This window comes from Micromys minutus (assembly GCF_963924665.1).
Source record: "Micromys minutus genome assembly, chromosome: 1".
NCBI lineage: Eukaryota > Metazoa > Chordata > Mammalia > Rodentia > Muridae > Micromys > Micromys minutus.
This window is the reverse complement of record NC_137969.1, coordinates 82560561-82585022: the sequence shown is the minus strand read 5'-3', so window position 1 is coordinate 82585022 and position 24462 is coordinate 82560561. Positions and strand designations below refer to the sequence as shown.

General features: G+C 39.7%; 1 protein-coding gene across 2 annotated transcripts in view; it reads left to right on the top strand.

The window, feature by feature from the left end:
- Window positions 1–965: 965 nt before the first annotated feature.
- Window positions 966–24462, top strand: part of ASTN1 (astrotactin 1) — a gene marked incomplete at both ends in the record, with an annotated part of 305294 nt that continues 281797 nt past the window's right edge. For both annotated transcript variants that reach the window (XM_080936628.1, XM_080936627.1), the window contains one exon: window positions 966–1248. In XM_080936628.1, the coding sequence (XP_080792754.1) occupies window positions 966–1248 (283 nt within the window). The remainder of the gene's footprint in view (window positions 1249–24462) is intronic.

Here is a 24462-nt window from a genome sequence, read left to right as displayed (position 1 = left end):
CAGTGTTCGTGACAGAGATGAAATGAGGCATAAGTTGCAAGTGAAAGTTCTATTTTGCTGAACAGTATCAGTTACATTGACTTTCTTTTTTGTTGTTGCTGTTCATTCTTTTTTGATTGCTTTATTTACATCAATATTGCAAAAATTATCTTTAATTATTCTGCAGAATACATATTGGATCAAAATGTATACATGTGCATTTATTTCAACACCCTCTTCATTTAACAGACAAATCCAGTCCAACTAAGAAGTTGGTTTTTTGTTTTGTTTGTTTTTTAAAGAGAAGAAGAGGAGGAGGATAGGGGAAGGAGGAGGAAAAGGAGAAAGAAGATGAGAAGGAAGAACAAAAAGAAAAAGGACAAGAAGAACAAGGAGAAAACCCACACCCACAAATACCCAAAACACTGGGCACATTTTTATCCAGAAAGACACCCCCAACCCCCACACACACCTGCTTTTGAAGATGAGCCCTTTAAGGTGTGTGCCAGTGTATGCCTTTTCCCAAGCCATTTGGACGAAGCTGCGACAAGAGACATTTTTGCATTACAAAGACGCAATTTTAAAAATGCAAAGCAGGTAGTTAATAACTAAGAGCTTGGGGGATGGAAAGGAGGAGAAAGGCAGGAGCATCGTCAGCCAGCTGGGGACTGACCTGATTCCCTAGAATCCCCAGCTCTCTGCCTCCTTCCTCCCAACATCCTTCCTTTCCTTTTTCTCGCCCCCCCCACAACCCCCCTTCCCTTTCCCCAGATAAGCAGCTCCGGGAAACAAAGAGCCAGGCTCTCCAGACCTCAGCGCTGGAACCTAGGGCTCTCTGAGAAGCGTCTCATTTCGGGGACCAGGGCTCTCGAGCTCGGTGTTCCCTCCCCAACCTCCCCCGCCTCCTTTGCTTGCTCGTTGCTCCCTCCCTGCTGGCTGCCTCCCCCACCATCGCAGCGCTGGGAGGAAGGCGGCCAGGGCTCAAGATGGCTTTAGCAGGGCTCTGCGCCCTGCTCGCCTGCTGCTGGGGGCCGGTGGCTGTCCTGGCCACGGCTGCCGGCGATGTGGATCCATCCAAGGAGCTGGAGTGCAAGCTCAAGAGCATCACTGTGTCGGCACTGCCCTTCCTGCGCGAGAACGACCTGAGCATCATGCACAGTCCCTCGGCCTCCGAACCCAAGCTTCTCTTCTCGGTGCGCAATGACTTCCCAGGAGAAATGGTCGTGGTGGACGACCTAGAGAACACGGAGCTACCCTACTTCGTGCTGGGTGAGTCCCGGGAAAGGTGGAAGAGGCCGGAGGAGGCGCTGGACAGGCACCCCTCCACCCCTTGGCCCGTTCCACACATCCACTTGCTGTGGCCACTTCCCCTCCCCCACGCTACCTCCCTGGAACCGCCCCACTCCTGGACCTTTCTCCACACCCACTTGCAGGCCAGCACTTGGGCCTTAGTGCCCCTGATGTCTCCCCAAATTCAATTTGGAGATCTGACCCTTCTCTCTCAGTTGCCTTGCTCCAAAGGAACAGGTTGCTAGAGTGCCTCTGAAATCTTCCTGAGCCCTGAGCTGGGAGTTTTCATTCAGGAACACATCTGAACAGCTTCAGTTTCCAGCCCAACTCTCATAGGCCTCTCTCACTCCTTGCATGCCACATGCTTAGTGGCTCTTTGCTTCACATCATTGGGCACCCATCCCCACCCACAGCCATCCCCAGCCTTTAAGAACAGGAGTTCTGTGGTCATCTTGCCAGCATGTGTGGATTCACTGCTAGGGCTGAACCTCACTCATCAGGGATTGGATACCCTTCCTTCCAAAAAGCGCCTGGAGTTTATCTTAGGAAGTTGTACCTTCATGCCTAAATCTAACAACCTCTTTATTTGGGTGCCTCCACATCTCCATAACATTTTAAAGTGTCTCCTAAGGAAATGGCCCAACTGTGTGATGTGGTCCAATTATTACTGTAGTTTTCCTCTGTTCTCTAAACTACCCTAGGTAGGTACAGCTATTCCTGCACACAGAATGGCCTCTCTTTCCTTTTGTTTACATCTCTCTGATTCCTTTCTACTAATTTTCTTAGGTCTCAAAAATTCTTTCAGGCCCTGAATCTTATAACCCTTTGACACTGCCCTTCTTGATTTTATTACCAGCATCTTGCATAGCATCACAGGCTCATATGACTTAGGTAACACATTTCTCTACTTCACCATCTAAAGCTTTAATGTCTCTCCATGCTTTCTGCACCGACTGTGCACTTCATGTCTTTGGAGTACAATTATGAAGTCTTATAATGTGCCTGGCATATTCCAATGTTGTGCAGGAGGAGGGTTTAAGGTAACTACAACTCATGAGAGAGGAGAGAGAGAGAGACAGAGATAGATAGATAGATAGATAGATAGATAGAGAGAGAGAGAGAGAGAGAGAGAGAGAGAGAGAGAGAGAGAATCAATCCAGTATAGGATCACATTTACTCAATGTTCTACAAACTCAAATTCACTTTGTAAAAGGATGGTTCCCTACTGGCCCTGTGTAGGTTGAACCTACAGGTGAAATTAGACCCGTTCTTCCTGCTCTTCTTTTACAAAGATTCATCTGTAAACTGAGAGCATAAAGAGTAGGTGAGTAAACCCTCCTTTCTGAGTCACAATGGAGAAGTAATTTTAAAAATTGCCTGGTCCTATGAAAAGTTCATTTACAGTTCCTGGAGTGCAACTCAGTTAAACCCAGTGAAGCCAGCCTACACACTTGAATGGATTTTTTTTTTTCAGGAAGAACACCAATAACATAATAAAGACTGGGGGCTAGCAGTAGGAATAGCGTGGATATGCTACTCATTACAGCATACAATTTGTTGAGTTATTCAGTGGCTATAAAGTTCTGTTGAAGTCATGCTGATGTGCAAATTCAGTCTGTTGGTCGTGCTTTGTAAGAATGAATGTGGAGAATTATATGTTTCTCAAAAGGCTGTTTGGGGTTCTGCATGCAGTATTTACTGTGCATAAAGGTGGACACATATGGATGAAAAGGGGAGGCTGAGCTAACAGCCACACAGAACTCCACTTCTCCTTTTGAAGAATTTCAAGTCCAGGCCTGTATACTGTGATAGACCTATATGGGCTAGATGTCCAAAGCTTAGATGTTCAATAATTGGTTTTCTGTGCCTTTGTACAAAGCTGCCCACTGCAGCACCCTGTTGGAGTTGCTATGGTAACCTGCTGCACTAAGGCATTTACACAGAAGCATAGGCACTTTCACTTCAGGACCAGAAAGTGCATGCTTGTTCTTCAACTTCCTAAGTACCAAAATACGTCCATACTGGACCAGTGATTTGCTGGTGTCTGACCCTTTTGGCCTGGAGTTCCAAAGGAACAGCATCTAAGTGAGCAAAAAGGGAGAGGAGTCCAAGTTCATGGCAGACAGACTGAAGGACATGTGTTCTTCAAGTTAACTTTTGTGGTCCTGAATGCTGCAACTAAAGATTCATAGTGAGGGAAGTAATAATTAGTGTGTAGATCTTGTCTCACAATTCTCTAGTGACAGACTAGCTTCCAGTCAGTAGTTATGGAAACTTATGAATTTTATATTTCTTAACTCTCTTTGGGACTATCAGGACACAGAAGTTAACTACATCATCCCTGGTCCCAGGTACCTTGTACTCATCAAGAACACAAAGATGCTTACAAGAGCTGTAATCATACCTAGTTGTGTGTTTGGATGCTGACAGGCATAAGAATACCAAGGAAACAGATACTCCTGTGAGAAGAGCAGGTTCCATGGACTATGTGCTTAGCAGTGCCTTGAACAAAATAAGGTCCTGTCACTTCTGGAAAGAAAATGAGAATAAACAACAAAACATATATTGGCTTTCTTTTGCATTGAGAATGAAGTCTTAGCATTTCAGTGAGTCAAAGACAGTCATATCAACCATATCAAGCAAGGGTCTCTAATAGGTGATCTTGCTGTCAACCTTTTAAGCCTCGAATCCATCAAAGTCATCTGCAGTTTTGGGATGATTTACATACTTTGCATATACCTTCCTCTCCCTAGGGGATGTTTTGTCTTTTCCCTGCTCACAGGTGTCCTGTTTATGATCATTGCACCCAGATAACCTTTCTGTGAAGCCTTTCCTACCCCTCCACAGACCACTGTCATCTGGAACACTTATATTTTTACAAAGACTAACACACACACACACACACAGTATTATATACATATATTATTTTTTACAAAGACTACCATGTACATATATATATATATACATATATGTGTTACGCATTTATATGAATAAAGTAAAAGATAGATTTGAGTAGGCTTTGTCTAGAAGTGACGGTACTTGAGGTCATGTGGACAGGTTACTTAACAGGATAGTGGTGACTATGAATACTTGGATACAGGAAAGACCTGGCTATATGGAGAGCTCCCTGACTAGAGTGGAGGCTGCATGTGGGTCTGGAGAGTAGGGCTCTCTACAGGTCAGGCAGGAATGGCTGGCTTGACCTGGAATTAGTGAGATGGGCTCCAGAGGCTATCTCAGCTATTAGCCCTGTCCATTTTACTTATAAGATGTGGGCGTGTAGAAGGATTCTTTGTCTCCTGTTCTTTGAGGTGCAAGTTGCAGGCTGTGGTACAAGGTTAAGATGGCACTATAAGTTAGATCTTCTTTGGTTATACATAGTTTTGAACTGGCGTGTTTATATTCCATCTCTAGCCTGCTTGCCTTTCCACAAACATAAAATTTACTGTGGCCGATTGTCTTCTTTGTGATACTTATCAGGCAAATCCAAGCCAGGTAATCTAAACCTCTGCTTTCAAGTGTGTTGTTAAGAGCCTTAAAGTATTGCAAAGTAACTAATTTTCTCACTAAGAAATATTTGAGTAGAAAAGAGTACATATTATCCTCTTGGGAGATTTCAACCGTTTACTAGATTAATATCTCAATTAAACATTGTGTCTTGGCTTTCATAGAAGCAGGCACTCCTGCTCTGGGAGAATATTTGATCTGGGAATACAGTTAATGTGAAGGGGCATCCTGACTTTTAGTGTTATGAGTAAGATGTGCTTATTACTCCCAGTGATGGCTGGAAAGGGTCTTCTGCTTCAAATCAACTCTGGAGCCTTTGCATGTATAAACCTTAACAAAGAGACAGCTTGTCCTTGAGTCTTGGCATCTTGCATTACCTGTCATGGATTTCATGGAAGAAAGCACATCTAAGTATAAACCAGCCTGCATTGGTGTAGCAAGGACCCACATACAAGATGCTGTCAAAGGTATCTAGAGTAGTCCAGTGTGGTGGTTAGAAGAATAGGTTATGAAGACAGATGTGTCAGTCTCAGGTTACCTTCCACTCCAACAGGGGAGAACTATGAGGATCATTGTGGTAAACAGAGTGTTCAGGCTCCACTTGTTAATAAAGGGGTGACCTGTCTGTCATTTAAACTTGGCTGAGTTAATATGACACTTAGTCCTTTCTCTATGTCTTGTGCTGTATGGTTTAATTTTTTTCCAAAATTATCCTTTTACAAAAATAAAGATCCCTGGCAATTAAAAGGATAAAGAAAACATATTTATCTGCTTTCTACTGAGAAATCCTTTGTGTGCAAATGCTTCTGGAACAGCTTTGTCCACTGAGTCTTTCCTCACAGGCCCAGTGCTGAGGGTGAACCCCATCAAGAAACACTGAAGAAGTTCGATTCGGTTATGAATAATTGGGGGATTCTTATTTCTAGGCCTGTTCCTTTACTACTTGGAGATATACTATGGCGTCCACAGGCATGATGAACAAGCCAGTTGATGCTGACACTATGCTAGTATTCTGAGAAGTGCCCCCTCGAAATACAAACAGAATATGAAGGGGCAGAACCATGAGCCCATACAAAAACACCACGTTTAACTCCCATAGGAAGCTTCTGACTTTTGTTATATAGTCTTGTGCTGCTTAGAATGTACAATCAGAGCCCAGTGAGCCATTATGTAGTGAGGAACCAGCTTTAGATTTAACACTGGACAGCATTTCCTCCTTACAGGTGGGCTTTGGGCTAACAGTAAGCAATTGAAGCACTTCAGTCTCCCTAGCTTCTTTTCATTTGACTTTCCATCTTCCATTGAATGTGGAACTTTCAAGAGTATTTTCTTTATTTCCCTTTCTCCTCCACAGAACTGTTTAGATTAGCAGTTAACAAGCTTATATGGAGTTGCTGCCTCATCTGAGACATGGAGGGATGGATGATAGCAATCATAAGCTGGAGTTTTCAGGACTTGAACAACACACACAAGCAGATCGCACTAATTTATAGTATTGAGAGAGTTATTATTTACTGTTTCTCCACAGAAATGGAGATATTTTTACATCAAAGGACTTTTGAATGCAGGAATGATGAATTTTTATGATGCTTCAAGTGTTTTTCAAGATCTGCTGATACAGCTTAAATTTAAGACATTGGAGCTTATCAAAGAAAAATAAATACAAGCTTAATTTCTTTATTCCTTTTTGGAGGGAAGATTGAGATCTTGTTTTATAGAGCAATGACACATATGTGCATATGCATGCATATGTATATGTATGCACACATATATATATTCCCTCCCTTGCTTCCTTCCTCTTATAATTTTTTCTTTTATTCCTCCCTCACTTTCCTTCTTTTGAATATGATTAAAATTAAATGACTAGGAGTTTCTCAGATAAATGTTAGTTTTTGAGTGCAGAACTTGGGACATTTTCAGCTGAGACATACCACATCCTAATTTCTTCACTTTTGTACAGTGTTCAGATAGATGCCCACAGACTACAGCAAGTTAACCATCCAGGGTGTTAGCCTATGATGGGGTCTAATGCATTGCAATGATATCTATCATCATATTACTTTTACTATAAATATGATGTAGTTTAAAATTTTTGTAAGGAAATCAAAACATCTTCATGAGGATTCTTTTCACAGAACACTTCATAAAAATTAGACTATTGCTCAGGGAAATCTGAATCAATACCACAACTTTTGTAAAAGCAGGGTTGAAAATGTGACCACCCAAAGACCCAGCAGTTTCACTTCTAGCTATGAACTGCACCACACAGAAAGTCTTTAGTGTTTACCAGGATCATTCGCAGCGATGCTGTTGGTGACAGCAGAACATACAAGCACCGATAATTGAAGATAGGAAGTAAATATGTTGACATACTCATGATGCGTCTTCATGTGTGATGGAGTCATCTTAGGTGAGTGGTCGAATATTTATGCAAAGTAAGGATACGAAAGACAAAATGAGTAGAATCGTCGCTAATAAAATGTCTTAGTGAGAAAGGGAGGGATGAGAGGGATTTTGAAGATGATGACAGATTTTTTTTTCTTTTTGAAAACCATGTTTCATTATTTAGAATATAGAGAGATACACAGGCACTCAGGCTCTCTTCCTGTTAGCCTTTCACATTAGTCTGATGTTCTTGTCACAGCTGAAGAAGCAGCTTTTGGCTCAGGGTCCCGAGCACTGTACCGCATTCCATTTACTTGTCCAGTTTCCTTAGACTTCACTTGCCAAAGACAGGTTTTCAGACTTGTTCTCAATGACCTTGTCAGTTTGAACAACATTGGTCAGTCATCTGTAGAATGTTCTTCCATTGGTATTCCTCTGATCTTTCCCCAGTAATTAGAAGAGATGTGAGGTTTGAGGAAGAAGGAATATTCTGCCATTTATCTTATATGATATTAACATGGCTGATAACAGGTGCTGTTTATCTTGACAACCCAGTTAGGCTGTGCTGTGAGGTCCCCTCTGTAGAGGTTCACTTTTCTCCCCATTCTGAACTGAACTCCATCACAACACATTGTCCACAGACCACACAAAACTACTTATTTTATAGGTTTAGTCTCTGTCTTAATTATTTAGAATCATCCTATATGAAAGAATTGTATTTTGTTTATTTATTTATTTACTCATTCATTCATTCATTCATAGCAAATGGACTCATAAATACTTATTTTATACACTAGAAAATTTTTATTTTATATTTGGGGTTTTAATTCAATACTATTCTATTGATCTTATTACACAAATTGCTTGTTCTAGCTTTGCCTGATGGGAACTATTTCAGCTGGCTCCTGTGTATTTCACATACCTCTATTAGTGTGGACTTTTGTTTTGAACATGTCTTACTTTTAGCTAACGTAAGTTTTCCTAGGTTCATCTCAGGTATTCCCACAACACCTGAAATAGTTCTAACTCTCAGGAACACTGATTCCTTTCTGGAAAATGGTATTAAAAAACAATAAGATATAGGCTCCAGGAATTATTTTATGTACTGACTAGGTAAATCATTGTTTCTACACTGTCATCTGGCACTATAAAGTAACAAACAAAATCGACTCATACACACATGAATGCTGAGAGCATTTCTATCTTTAGACACATCGAGTTAAGCATCAGTTCATACTGACAACTCTAACTCTTTTCTACTCTCTATATAATTAATGGATCCATGAATCAGTCTGCAATTTCTCTCCCATCTTCCTTCCACAATGAGAAACCTGGTTCTGATCATCTGCCAGCCAGTTATTTAGAATCCCACTTCCAGGCTGGAGTGCGTGGCAGTTATTAGAACTGCTTACCCACACCCTATGCGAAATGGCGGACAGTGAGAGTACAGTTCTCGGTACACTTTCTTTTGCTTTAGTTTTAAAAACTACTCATCTCCAAACTTGCCTGGGTCAGCATGCGCTCCTCACTGCCTTTATTAAGACTATTCGGACATCTATAGTAGAGTTATTTATTTATTTATTTTTGTCACATTCTGAAGCCTACCTTTGGGACCTTGAATGTCTTAAGTGATTTCTTTTATTTTAATTCCCTGGCTTTAGAGTTGGCTCTTGGCACACTAAAGTTACATATGTTGGTAAATGCTTATCTGTTGGTGCCTCTTGTTTTTTCTTGTGTGATAATATATCCATGGTTATAGTTTTATAAAGTAATTGGACTGTTCTAAAAAATACCCGAGTCCTCCTTCTTCTCATCTTTACTTCCTTAATCCCAGACGCTGGGCAGAACTGAAATGCATCTCTTCAGTTGAATTCAGGTATATTTTTCTTTAATGTCTTTCTTTGTCTCATAATTTTTCTTCACATGTTCAGGAACTTATCTTGACTCCTTGAAGTGTTGATACATTTAACACACACATTTATTATCTTGGCAGAATTCTTGTTCTGATTCTGTGTGCTTACAGCAGGGCCAACAGCAAACTTAGTAATTGGATCCTTCCCCAGTTTTTTAGGGAACATTTGTAGGTGTTTGTTGTTTTGTTTGTTCATTTGTCTGTCTTTAATAATACCCATCCCCTTGATGTCTGCAACAGTCTCCTTCTTGTAGATTTGTACCTGGACAACTTCATATTTGTGAGAAGTCCTAGTGAATGTACACTGAGTATCTCTCTTTTTAAAAGAATGTCTTCAATTTGTCAAAGGAGTTGTGTTCTGGCCAAAGGCTGCATATAAGTTTTGTATACATCCTTTTCTCCATGTTTGTGTATATTTATTACAATTGCAATGTAGATATTTATGCTAAAAATATCCCCCAACTCACAGCTTAGATTTCTCTCATCTATGTAAGCCTCTCTCCTTCCAAGGCTTTATTAGTTTATTTGGACATCTATTTTACTTTATTTTTTTCCTTTTCTATTTACTTTGCCTTGTAAAAATGTTTAGTGTGTGCACATGTGTATGTGCATGTGTGTGTGTGCATGTATGTCAGAGTGCAGGTGCACACTATACTTGTGGGGGTCACAGGACAACTTATAAGAGTCTTTTCTTTAATATTACTGTGTGGATTAGAGGTGTTGAACTCAACAACAAGCACCTCTACCTGCCAAGTCATTTTGCTGTCCCACAACTATACATTTTTATTTATTTATGTATTTATTTATAGAATAAGCTCTATTTAGCGTGGGATGGTCTTAAACTTCTGAGCTTCCTGTCTCTAAAGTTCTGGGACCACAGGTGTGTTTGACCATTTCTCATTTTTTTTTATTTGCTCAGCATTACATTTTTTAAGACTTAATCATGTTATGATACATGATTATAGACCACTTTTATCTCACAATAATGTTACTGTTTTATATCTGTTTTATTCAATATAGTAGTTTCTAATAACACGTGCCTCTTCACCACTTCAATTTTAGTTAGAACGAATGACTAAATTTTAATTTTTAACTTTGAATTAGTTCACTCTCAAGTATGTTCAGATGTATATAGTGTTCAGACATATATATCCCAGTACATCTAGCAGTGCATATAAGGAATACTGACACCATAGTTCAAAGGAATCCAATTGCTGTAGAACACCCCGTAGTAGATATTGACCACATTTTACCATCCCACTGATGGTTGACACACAGGTTGTTTCTTACTACCTACAATTGGATACAATGTTGTGATTGATTATTATCATTGTGCATGTTTGCTTTAGGTACTTTGGGGGGAATTTATATATCATATGCCAGGAGGAAGATTTCCAATCATATAGATGATAAATACTTAACAAGGTTGTCAGTTTGAATGGGTATACCAGTCTGGATTCTCATCAGCAAGAGATGAAGGTTTCTATATCCCCACGCTTGGTAATTGTTAGTACACAGTTTGTAGTATTTGTCAGCCCATAGGCTAACATCACATTGACAGTCAGTTTTGTGTGCTACAAATACTCAGATACCTGCTTGCTTATCCTTTTGTCTATAATCTCAGTTATAAGCATTTTACATGAAGTTGTGTTTTCCCCCCTTCATTATATTTGATTTGCTTGTTTCTGTGGTGATCTCATATAGCGCAGGCTGGCCTTTACTTCCCAAGTTCTGAATTGAAAACTGTTTGCCACCATGGAAGACCTTGTTTATTCATTTTGTTGCTAAATTTGAGGAAGGTTTGAAATTCATGAAATTAAAAACTTAAAAAAAAAGATCCTATACTTTTTTAAAGTTTAGCTGATAATACTTTCTACATGTTAAGATTATAAACTGATTCATAGGTTTTCTTTTAAATCCTAATGTTTATCCTCTACATTTTAATATTTAATAGACCTTGAGCTTATTCTGATATGTGGTATGACATATTCCTTTGTCCAGATACTCTATGCGAAGTAATATGTTAGCTATCTCTATATGCTCAGATGTATTAAATGGCCACAGGTTTCCTTCTGATTTGAGATGACATCTTTACTACGAACCCATTTGCTAATTTTTAGATATGATTCGGAAATTAGGTAAAGTTGAATAAAAGATAGCATATTAAAAAAGAATTGATTTTTTTTCCTTCACAAAGAATATTTTTATAATTAAATGTTTTTCAGTATTTATAGAACTGGTGATATGATTGTGGCCTGGGTTGGTTTGTATATGCTTGGTCAAGGGAGTGGCACTATTAGGATGTGTTGCCGTGTTGGGGTAGGCGTGACCTTGTTGGAGCGGGTGTGTCACTGTGGGTATGGGCTTTAAGACCCTCACCCTAGCTGCCATGAAGCCAGTGTTCTCCTGTTTGCTTTTGGAAAAAGATGCATAACACTCAGCTCCTCCTGCACCATTTCTGCCTGGATGCTGCCATGCTCCCGCCTTGATGATAATAGACTGAAACTCTGAATGTGCAAGCCAGCCCCAATTAAAAGTTGTCTTTCATAAGAGTTCCCTTGGTCATAGTGTCTCTTCACAGCAGTACAACACTAACTAATATATTGGCCTTGGATTTATTTGAAAAATAAATTATATACATAGATTTCCTCAATTTGAACTGCTTTTGCATTTGAGAAACAGTCTTCATCTGCTAATAACTAATTGTTCTTTGAATGTGAAATTGGATTTTGTTTAATAATATTTTATGAAGAGTTCATTGCAACACTATTTCTAAGTGAGGCTATTCTTAGGTTTTCTGTCTGCTTAACCTTTGTTAGACTTTAGTATCAATTTTACATTTGCTCCATAAAAGTAATTGCTTCTTTTTTGTAGAACATTTTAAACAGCACTAAAATGATCTATGATGTCTAAATCATTACCTGGAGATGGGATGATTATAATGACCAAGTTGTGAATTAGTGACTTTGTTAGTGAGATAATGAACAAGTAAGTAATAGGTAAAAGTCAAAGGATGCTGGGATAGATGAGTGGGTCATAGCACTTCTTGGCTTGGGTGAGAAATAATGAGCTATAGCTTAAGGAACAAGTAATAGAAAGGGTAAATTAAAAAAAAATAGGTCAAAGGATGTAAATAAATACTTAAGTAATACTTTGGTGCCATGTCTAAAAATGACAACACATAGCTGAAGGGACATGAGATTAAGTATATACATTGTAGCAGTACCTAGAGAAATTTGTTTTTAACTCTTTCTAGACTGTAGGTATGATTGACACGTTATCTAGCTTCCCTGAAACCCTATTTCCACTGCAATCTGTATGCACAGAGCACCTTCTGGTACCTTGCAAGTATGCACACTGTGGTCCTAAGTGAGGCTTTGGTTCTCCCTGCCTTCTCCTGGAGAGCTAGTTGTTCTCTGCATATAAATTCTCAGCCTCATTATTTTTCCTATTGTTTTCTTGTTCTCTTTCTCTGCCTTACTTTTTTTGTGTCCCCCGTTTTGTTCTTCCTAGTATTTCTTGGGTGACTAATGTGATGAATCTTGATTTTTAAGTTGCCCTAGGAAGTTAATAAAGCACACCTGAATGTGTGTGTGTGTGTGTGTGTGTGTCTGTGTGTGTGTGTGTGTGTGTGTGTGTGAGAGAGAGAGAGAGAGAGAGAGAGAGAGAGTGTGTGTGTGTGTGTGTGTTTGTGTGTATGAGTGTGTGAGTGTATTATCAGAGCTTATGGGATTGTGGCTCTTGAGGAATAGGACCTAATCAATGGTTTACTTCTTTGATGAGCTAAAAATTTAAGTAGATTATTGGGAGATGGTGATACTGTTAAGAGTGTGCTCTAGTTGGAAGAAGTTGACTGGTAGAAACATGCCTTTGAAAGCTAAATTTTGGCCATTACTCCTTATTATTTATTCCTTTTTGCTTCCCAGTCCACACGAGGTGAAGAGCTTTTCATCCACCACACCTTTTCTCTGTGACATTTTTGCCTTGCCATGGTCCTAAGACAATGGAGTTATCATGTACTAAAACCTCTAAAATTGTGGCTGAAGTAAGTCCTATTTCAACTTGTTTCTCTCAAATATTTGTCAGAGGACAAAAAGTGTCACTAGCATAGTGGCTCTGTTATTCTAGCACTCCAAGGGGGCATAATCTGGTGGAGCGTTATGCCCAAGTGTGAAATGTGTCTCCTCTGCACACTCTCAGACATTTCCCATGCGGAGGGGATGGATGGTTACTGTCTTTTCCACGCCATTGCAAATTCTATTGCATGAATTCTCAGCATCAGAGCCACATACGGACTCCTGAGTTTACTGAATATAAAACACATGTAAATATAAATCCTAGATATGAAGATACTCCTCAAGTGATATTTTTTGAATGAACATGATATGTTAGCTTTCTGGGAAAAAGAGGCTGTGTAAAAGCAGCTAAGTGAAGAAAGGCTATGCCTCCCTCAGATGACACTCCTAGTGTGGTGGTGAAGTTTGACAGAATTTCCTGCTTTAGTCAATTGTTTAGAAGCCTAAGATCCTTCTATCCCATCCCTCTGCCGTCCTTGAAGCCTTGGCAAAGCAGCTCACAGGGATGCAAGAAGTTGCTGGAAGGGGAAGGGCAGATGCTCAGAATAAGACTTTGTAATTTAAGGAAAGGAGGAAGTGCCACACGCATCCTTTATACCCTGCCATACCTGGAAATGCAATTTGGGCTAGGTGGCCACATACTAGATTTAATTCAAGAAAATGAAAAGTAAGAAAACACACACACACACACACACACACACACACACACACACACACACACACACACACTGCATAAAAGGATACCTTCAAAATAAGCATTCTTTTGCACATATGGAACACTGCTATCCTTGCAGAACACTTGGTCTGGGGAGTTCATCTCTTCAGTTGTGCCCTCTCTTCCTTCCTGTCCCATTTATTAGTGTCCAGGCTACTCCACAATAATTGTGTTTGGCACTAGCCCTGTTTTTCTTTCAATCTCTCTCTTGCCTTTATACAAGCCCATTAACTGTGTTGACCCAGGTTAACAAGTGTTTGTGCAAGGACAGGTGGTAAATATTTTCAATCTTAAGCCACTTGGTCTCTATAACTACTCAATAGATGGTTATAGTGAGGAGACATCCACAGATACTAGGTAAATATATTAGGTGAATGAATCACTGTAGCTATGCTCTGTTAAATTTTTATTTAGAGGAACCAGCAAGTGACCTGTACATGATAGCTGGCCAACCTTTCATATAGACAGTGCATCTAATATCCTGCTCTATAATTACTTGGGCACCCCCCCAATTCTTCCTTCAAAATTGCATTTTGTACACATATGACTGTGGCCATACTCTTCTGATTCCCTAAATGTGTCTAACTCTGATATTGTCCCTTCCTGTCCCAGTTTCTATTTCTAGCTTCTCTCCTGCTCTTTTTCATTCTGCCCCTCAGTTGGTTCTTGGGAATTCTTCAGTTCATTGACACCTTGTGTTCTCCATGTGTATCAGAGCACTCTGACACCATTTATTCCCTAATATACATTTTATCGCTCTAGTCAATTACACAGTTTTTGAAACTATTCAACTTTCAGTGCTCAAATGAGCAGATGAGAATTTTCTTCCAAAATTGATGTGATTTTTCTCCCATGTCTGGAGCAGATACTAAGCTTTGTATATAAATGTTCTTTCTTGCATGGACTTGAGGCTCTATGGTTTTCTGAGTTATGATCTTGGTTTCTTCTTGAAAATTGTTTATTAATTTTGTACTGACCTTGATGAACTTCCCCTCACGTTTCCCTAGGTGCCTATTTCAGACTTTTGGTAAAATAGTTAAGCTCTCAGCTTAATTTCTACATATTTACACTTGCCATGATCTTGTCTCATAGGTTACCTAAAGCTTTGAGGTTATTAGGCATAAATACCCTCTGGTTTCGCTGCAACTCCATCTCAAACTGGACAAATTCTGCTTTCATTATGATCCCCAACCCAATTCTAAGCGTTTCTGAGCAGATATTGAGTTCCAACTGTGACCTTTTGATCTGACAATATCATCAAAAATGAAGGAGTCATAACCATGTCACAGAAGGAAGAATTCCACCTCTTTTGGTACCTCACCTTTTTTTAAACCTTCTTTCTCTTCTAGACTTTCATTCTAGCCTCTTTACCTCCTTGCCTGTGTGTTCTCCTGCCAGCTTCTGTTCCCTAATGTTAAATACAACTCGCCCCTTCCAGTCTCAACATAGTAGTCGTTAACACCGTTGTGCTTCCTTGTTGAAGTGATGAGTGTGGGTTTCATTACCAGATTCATAATAAGGTAACTGCAACAGCTCCAGGCATCACATCATGTGGGAAAATGTCCAGAGGAAGAGGCAGAATTAAGTTTGATCTTTCATTTGAAAGAAAGGAGGCTGTATTTTCCCAGATGACCTGGAAGCCACTCCTTTAAACTTTCTGGTCTAGTAAATAGAATAGATCACTGTCTGCACAACCTCAGACCAGTTTCTGTTCAGAATGATGTGGTAGCTGGTCATCTAAAACAAAATTAGAATCTGTTCTGACTCTTAAGTAAAACTCTGAGGCTCCAGGGACAGAGATCCGGTAAATGGGTGACATCAAGGTCATTCCTACAATTCTCTGCCTTCTTCAAAACAGTGTACCACTGCTGACATTTGTGTCTTAACTCTGAATTGTTTGATTCATTGGTGTGTGTATTGTGTGTGTGTGTGTGTGTGTGTGTGATATGTATGTGTGCTATGCATGTTGTATGTATTTGTGCATGTATGTGCATGTGTTTGTGTGTATTCTGTGTTATATATGTGCAGTGTGCGTATATGTGTGTTTTATGTGTGTATTTGTGTGTGTCTGTGTGTTATGGGTGTGCATTTGTGCATGTGTGTGTATTTTATGTGTTTATTTTTTGTGTGTATATGTGTTGTGTGTGTATTTGTGTGTATGTGTGTATTTGTGTGTATCTTAGGTACAACCTTTTTCTCAAATATTTCTGAGGATTCCTTGTTTTTCATAGCACTCTAAATACATTTTTCAGTAATATTTCAATTCTAAAATCATTGTTTTCTCCATTTGACCACTTCATGAAGTGCCAAGATTCTTAAAGGAAGATAGTTTCTTAGCTAAGCACAGTGGTTCCTTAGAACCAGTGCAACCCAGGGGGTGGATAGTCAGTTCCAGGCCACCCCTGGCTTCACAGTGAGATGCTGTTCCAAAACAAACATTCCAGAAAACATTATTTTTTTAGTTTAATAGATATTAAATGTTTTTATTTTTAATTAAAAAAATGGTACTTTTAATATTAAGAAAAAACTAGTTTGTTTTTTTTTAAGACAGAAAAACCGAAGGTGGCATCCACAGGGAAGCCCATCCTCCCTGCCCCCCCCCACACATATGTACACACACACCTCTGACTGACTTTAATCATGATGCCCAGCAGTTCCCAGTCACATCAGTACGCACAAGCCAGGAACAAAACTGCTTTAGAAATGACTGACCAGTGCAGTCCAAGCATTAGAAAATCCCTCTGCCTGAGTAGAAAGGAAGTACAGTATGGAGTGCAAGTGAGAGGATCCTCACATACTCCCTCCAGCCCACCTTAAAGCTGGGGCTGTCATCAGGGCCCAGCATCAGTAAGATGGGTCAGTGTTAAGGCTAGGCAAGAGGACAGATGATGATCTCTAAGGTGAACAAACCAGGCCATTCCCGCCTGCAGCACCACAGCGTCAGGCAGAATCCTGATCTGAAGGAGTGCAGGGTGGCACATGTGACCTTGGTGCTGCTGACCTTCACCAGGCTAACTCCAGAGAGGCCTCATGTTTAGCTCACTATTTCCCAAAGGAGTGTATCAGGCTCACAGAGGCCAATGTGATTCCTGCAGAAGTCTTTAAACTGAAATTGTTTTATCATAATATTAAGATATCACTGGACTTTCTCTTTTGATTTCTGAGTTGATATTTACATTGGTTTAGGTTGTTGGAACTCAGGAGGAAAGCTGTAACAGCAGTAAATATTATGGTCACATCAACTGTTGTAGCCATCCCTGGTTATTTTCCCAGATCCAGGGTTTCCTTGGGGGTGACTGAAGTGAAGCAGCTGATCGTCTGTTAGCTGTTGATGCTTGTCTACATGTCCTCCGGGTCTTCAGAGGGACATACACATTGGCTCCAAACTGCAGTGTGACTGTCTGAGTCACAGGCTAAAGTACCTGCTTTTTATTTTTATTTTTTTCTCATTGCACAGTTTTTATTTGAAGGAGAAATGGGCAGGAGAATTGGAGCTGTTTGAATGTAGTTAGCACAGCTTTTCTTCAAAACCGATACAAAGGAGCTTGGTTAAACAACAAACACTAACAGTTTTGCTGCTAGTGCTAAAATTCCAGCTTTGAAGTGAACTGATAGAATATTATAAAAACTTGTGAAGGCCACAGAGACGTCACAGTTTCCCAACACCAAAGGACTTTTCCGATGAGACCAGAAATAATAGAGTGAGAATTTCTGAACCTGTAGCATGAAGTGGGCTGACATTTAGACAATCTAGATAATAAGAATTTCTCCTATTTTCTAAGTATTGCTTCAAAAGCACCCATGCATAGAGGAAGTATCCTCATATTCCAACATGACAGTGCAATTTTACATCAAATGTGGACAGAAAGTTCAACTTCCAGCTTCTGTTCCCTGATAGTCCACACCATGAAGAAATTACTTTTTCACCTTTGATGTATTGAAAAATAACCACTATCACTTTGATTTCATCTCTGTTTTAAGTAGGAAATGTCTTTATATAATCCAGCGAAAATAACTAGGTTCTGTGTTCAGTGTAGAAGCCAAGATGAGAATTAGGACTCTTATTAAGACACCATTTAAAGATTTAAGAAAAATATATATTTATATATCTGTGTGTGTGAGCACATGCATTTTGGGAGGGCAGAAGAAGGTATCAGATTTTTGTGGAGTTGTAGTTACAGTCAGTGATTGTGAGCTGTCTGATGTGGGTGCTGGGAACTGAATTCTAGTTTTCTTCCAGAGCATTAGGAGTCCTTAATGACTGAGCTTAAAATCTTTGCAAAAATATGTTAGAAACTGCTATTTTAAGTAGGCTTTGTTTTATAAATGTAATTATCTTTCACAGAATCCATGGGTAATGTTGCATGTAGCAGGGTCGCTATTATTTTTAAATGGAACGGTAAATATTTTACCTTCTCTCAGTCCCAGCTTCAGATATGGTGCACTTGGGTAGATACAGTCCACGTGAACAGACACTTCCGAGGGCTCTGTAAGATGTGGACTGAAAAAGGTTGTAGAGTCTGAGAATGTGAAAACTACTGACCCAGTTCAAGAAGGTTCTTAGCCAAGACTGACCCTGGTGCTCCAGAAAAGAGCCGCTGCTTTTCATGTGGATGCTACCGCACTTGGCTTACATCTCTCATGTCCCACTGAGTGTGTATGTGTGCATTTCCTAGTCTTTGAGCCCACTGTCCATGTCTGATTAGTGTTTACAGTCTGGTCAATGGAGAGAAGATTGACTGACTGACTGACTGAGTGAATGAATGAATGAATGAATGAAATCCATGATCTCCTTGTGTTTCAGGTTCTGATCATTTATTATTACTAAAGGGTAATGAGTTTTCTGTGATCCCTTCCAAGGGCAGAGCTATGTCCACAATAACTTCTAATGACTAGATTTGCCAGGCTTAGCTTAACCTCCTTCAGGCACGTGAGAATGTGTGTGGGTCAAGAATGGAAGGCAGCTGGTTAAGAGTCTCAGCATGTAGGAACTTCAAGGGGCTTTCAGAGGTGCTTTTATTTAGCCACTGTCTTTGGGACTTTGGGCATCTACTGAGCCTGGAAGGCACACTGTTATGGTTACCTAAAGGTCACCAGGGAGAGCAATAGAGAGTCTGACATTTAAAGCAACTTTGTCTTATTTCCCCGGGGTCTTGGTATTAAAGGAGATGCGGATGATTATTGTTCTAGAGCTACTGGAAGAGTCTGGGCTCTGATAGGAGAAGCACTCAAAAATCCCAGGCATTTGTACCTTCATTTATTACCAGAGGAACCGAGGGAGGACAGAGTGTTCCAGGGCTAAATGTTAAACAATCTAGAGTAATCCAGTTCTTAAGTGTCAGCTCAGAGCTGGCAGTCTTGAGGATTGGGCACTTAGAGACCTAGGGATTTAAAGAGGTAAGGTGCTCCAAAGATTCTAGGTAGAACTTCTGAAACTTGTCAGTGACACAACTTTGGAAGTAATGAGTTAATGGAAATCTTCCTCCTCCCACCAGTTACCCTGGGATGGGTAGAAAAGGCATTACTTGCACACATCGCTGTCCAGAAAGCCCTCCAGTGCAGTGGTATAGCCTTTGGGAAATACTTTTCTGGTCTGAACCATTTCTCTGGAAAGGGGCTGAAATCCCCATGTAAGCAATGGGCTAGTACTCTCCCTTTCCCAACATTTGAAGATTATCACTTCTTGATAGGATCAGATTCTCTGTAAGACATGGGGAATGGAGTCTAGTCCCATGAACCAGTGGTAAGGTAACACTACATTGTGGAGCTCCATTTCCTCCTAGTTCTTAAGCTTTTTTTCTGAGTCAGTCATATGTGTTCAGGTAACTTGGCATAGAGACCACATTCTAGTATTTCCTATGATGTCATCACCCCAGGGTAAAACTGAAAATATGGTATCATATCACAATAAGCATATTTTTGTCATGGGGATTTGATAGAGTTCTAGATAAACTATGTGGTAAATGAATGGGATTTTTTAGGCTGTTTGAATTTGTTCACTATTAGATTGACTAATAGGTGCATTGTGTTAATTTGAAATGACATTGGGCCTTCAGAAAGCTGCAAAAACACTGCTGAGCATCCCTAGATATACATATATCCATTATCCACCTTAGCCTCTATAATCTTGTCTAGTTATTTTATTATAATAAAACTAAATTAACATGGGTATGAGAATGCTTCAAATGGCACACGGCACTCTTTTAAAACATGTTAACATTTAAACATATATTAGAAAGCATGTGTTAGAAAAGCAATAAGCCCGGTTACTGGGAGACTCTTAGAATTCTAGCATTTGTGAGGCCTATGGTTTCTTACAAACAAAAGGATGGTTTCTTAAAGCCAGCCTTGACCCCCACTCCAGCCAAATAGCCATGTTAAGCCTATCATTTCACTGGTGTGTGTGTGCGCCTAGATTTCGATTTAAGAAAAAAATAACTTAAAGTATAATAATTTAAGAAAACTAACATTGGACATGGCTACATTAAATTATGAAAGTTATCATTTGAACATCTGTTATTTTGTGTTAAAAGAAATGTATGCTTTAGGTATTTGGATAATCTACTTCCTAACTCCTTTCTACCTTGGAAACAGCTCCTATGATAGATGCTCCCAGGATGGTGACTTCCAAGAACAGGCCTTTTCTTTCAGGGTACCACTTCCAAGTAATTTGCATCCTCCACCCTATAGGCAGATAGTTGGTGGTCAAACCTAGAATAATGTCTCTGCACAGGGCCATAGCAAATCTGAGTTCCCCATAATTCTCACATTACAATGTGGATTGATGATTATGGTGCTGATGATGGAAGTTAATGTTCTTCCAAAGACTGGACATTGACAACAACTTGGAAATGTTCATACTAGAGGGAGATTCGAGAGGGAAATGTAAATTATCCGGTTAATGGATTTTCCCCAATATAAATGCAAAAACTGCTTTAGTCTCCAGGTCACCATGTAAATCATGCTGGTGCATGGCAGTTTTACACCCTCCGAGTTCTGTGCAGAGATGATTACTAAGAACACTGGAGCAGGATAACTATGCGAGCGCCTCGGATGCCCACAGGGGCGTGCAGAAGGCTGGGAGGACTCCTGTGCAAGTTAGAAGGGAATTTGCTGACATCTGTCTTCTGAAGTTCAGTGTTTTCTGTTCCCTTGGGAGTCTAAATCACTTTAAAGGATCTGGAGCTCAGCCACATGAAGTTCTCAGGCCTCAGAAACCTTAATTCACTGCGTGTGTCCTGGCTGTTGGTGAATGTGAGCTTGGTGAGACAAAAGACTTGAATCATGGATTCCCCAGTCTGATTGTCTCTAGAAAAGCCAGAAACTCCCTAGGTTAAATAATGACTTCCAGATAGAGCAAGAGATGATTTGGGTATTGTGGGGACTGCTATGGGGATTGTTATTTTTCTACTCTCTCCTTGGTGAATTCACTGTGTAAAACAGACTTATGGCAATCCTCCTGCCCCACTGCCTTCCAACTGCTGGGATTACAGGCATGAACCATCACAGCTAATTTATTTATTTTGCTTCTTAACCAGCCTTGGTTAATGAAAGTACACTCAGTCCACCCAATTTTCAGACCCTCTTGGATTTTTCATTTCAATGTTTGTATAGGATCTTAATTGTGAAGTGTGGCAGCAATGTAGGCGGGAACCTTTAAGCAGTAGCTGCAATCTGTCAGTCTTGTCATGTTTCTTGCTTCTAGTGCCTGGATGTCTAGACCACGCCACATCATCTGGTGTTCTGAATCACTTTGCTTAAGTTTTCAGGCGCCCTGGAGTAACAGGATAAAGTGACATTTTCTCTCTGTGTCTGTGGCCTTCACATCTGGGCTTTAGTCAATCCAAGATTGAAAGCATATTATACACACACACACACACACACACACACACACACCTATACAAAACATGGCTAGATATTTTCCTTCGTCCTAGTCCTTGAACAATATGATATATGTATGTTAATATTTAATATTTAACAGCATGTATTTTAATATTACTTGTATTGTTTTAGGTGTGGTAAGTAATCAAGGATAACTTGAAATTTATAGGAGAAAATGGGCAGGTTATATACAAATGTTTTGCCACTTTCTAAAGGAACTTGAGCAACTTCAGATTGTTACCTCTGCCATGGGTTCTACCAAAGGCCACAGATGCTGATGAGCAACAATGTTCCGTTTTACAAACATCTGACATATAAACTATAGTTAACTTGGTTTTCTACACTGCCTTTGACATGTTTACTTTTATTATTCACTTTTATTATTCTTCTATTTGTTGGATTTGCATATCATGTAGCAACTGCTGTTACTACAGGAATATTTTTTAAAAAACATAATAGCAAAAATATGATAGGAATTTGACTATGAAGCTGCATGCCAACCATCCTGTGTAGAATCTAAAAATTTGCTGGCAATTTGCAACTATTATTTTTATTGCCTCAAATAACACTAAGCAAAGAATAAATATGGTCAAAGGAGCTATCTTAGAGGATGTCTACACAGCCATTCTGGCTGAGATTCATAGTATAATGTTAATAGCATTTCTTTATACTCTGGGAGGACCTATGCCCACTATATGTTTGAGGGAAATTTGTTAATGTTGAAAAAGAAGGTAGGATGTGTAGGTAGTACTATATTTCATGTGGACTATAATCTGACACCTAACTACCCTGTTGGCAATTTATGCAGTTATGTGAGAAAGTATAGCACATAGCTATGCCTTACTTTTGGTGCCATGGTGCCATTTACAAAAATATTTATCGTTGAGATCAAATGTATATAATGAGTGTCACTTTCCTCTTCCAACCACCTTTAGAACTGATGAAAAGATAGTGACATGAGCCATCAGGTTGAAATGAACACACCACACTTACCTGATAAAGCTAGGATACAAGGACCAGATATGGTGAGAGGCTTGCTGAACATTTTGTTCAAATAAAATTTACCTCCACGAATCCCATGTCTTCTTGGAAACAGAACTTGTGCTAACCCTCTTTAAGGCATAACACAGATGCATATCCAATCAGAATGCAGAGACCAGGAATACAGAGAGGAACCAGAGGAGCACAGCCTTGATTGATCCATCCTTTCTTTGTAGCCCCCAGTCAGACATGTTTGTCTTCTTTCCACGACGAGTGCCAAAGTGGAGAGGTCTTTGGTGACACTGAGACTTCTCATGCATGAAAACATGAAGCCAGAGTAAGAAACATTCTACACAGGCTCAGTGCTTCTGATGCATATACAGGGTCAGCTCCATTCCTTACACAATCACTACCACAATATTAGGAAGTAAGTGGGTTTTTTTTTTTTTTTTATTACTGTGCAAATTTAGGCTTATATGGTAAGAACATGGAGCTAAGTAGTGAACAAAACTCAACAGCAATGTTTGTGTGGCTGACCCCAAGCCTCTGACGTCCAGAGAACACTGATATCCAACAGGCCTTTGGCTTATTAGTCTTTATTTGCCCTTTCCATGTGCCTGGATGTCATGCTCCATCCTTCTCTCTTCTGCTGTGTTCTTAATGGAAGACCCATCTTGGCTGAGATGAGACAACTAATAGAATAGACTGTAAATTACAATTAAGTAACACACAGTACCATAACCAAATAAATGCAAATGGAAATGGAAATGTAGATGAAGGATAACTACTTATCGTGTTATAACAGAGTGTACCCAGGATTTTGTCCAAACTGTCTTGATCTGTGATCTGAAAGATTAGCTTTATTTTTCAAACATGGTAAGTCAGGTCATGCTGTAGTTAGATTGTTTCATCTGCTTATATATCCATAAAGCATTTATATGATGTTTACTGTGTGGTGGAAGAATCAGAAGATAAATCAGGGCCAGATGATATTGGTCACATGGTGTAAGACGACAAGGTCCTGCATATACCCATAAATGGAATGCAACAAGATTATAACATCTGGGCAGCCATAGTGGCTTTTAAGTAGAGCCACTTTTAGTCACAGTAATATTGATTTTATGAAAGTATGTTCACTCTAGCAATACTGTGATGACAAACTTCACTCATCATTCACCCACCATCTATGTATCCTTATATACATTTGATTCTCACACTCAGGTGGGATATGCCCATATTTTAATATTCTCTTTGGAGCCACTTAGACATACTTTTGAGGTGTTTGGGGGATGTTTTCATTCATATGATAATGAAAGACTTATAAGGATAGTAATCATATTAGATAAATCCTGAAGCCAGCAGAACTTGGCATTTGATCCTTAGAGACTTCGAGAGTTCCAAAGCTCTCAGGCACCACCACATGTCTTTGCTGTATCACTCTGGTACCCAAGGCTTCTGTGATTTGAGCTCCAGCTTATGCTCAGGACCAGTTTGTTCCAGTCCTGTCATTCTTTCTGGATCCTATGGAGGACACAGAAAGTCCTTCTCTCCCAGAAAGTCCCTTCCACCATAACTTCCTTATCTTATCTAGGCTTTTGATTCCCTGAAATCTCACAGTTCTTACTGAATTTGCATAGTTTTATAAAAGTTAGGCATTTATTTTGATCTGAACTACATGCTTGTGTACAGTAGATACTGTTTCTTATGTATCTTTTCTGAGAGAACTTACTCCTGTC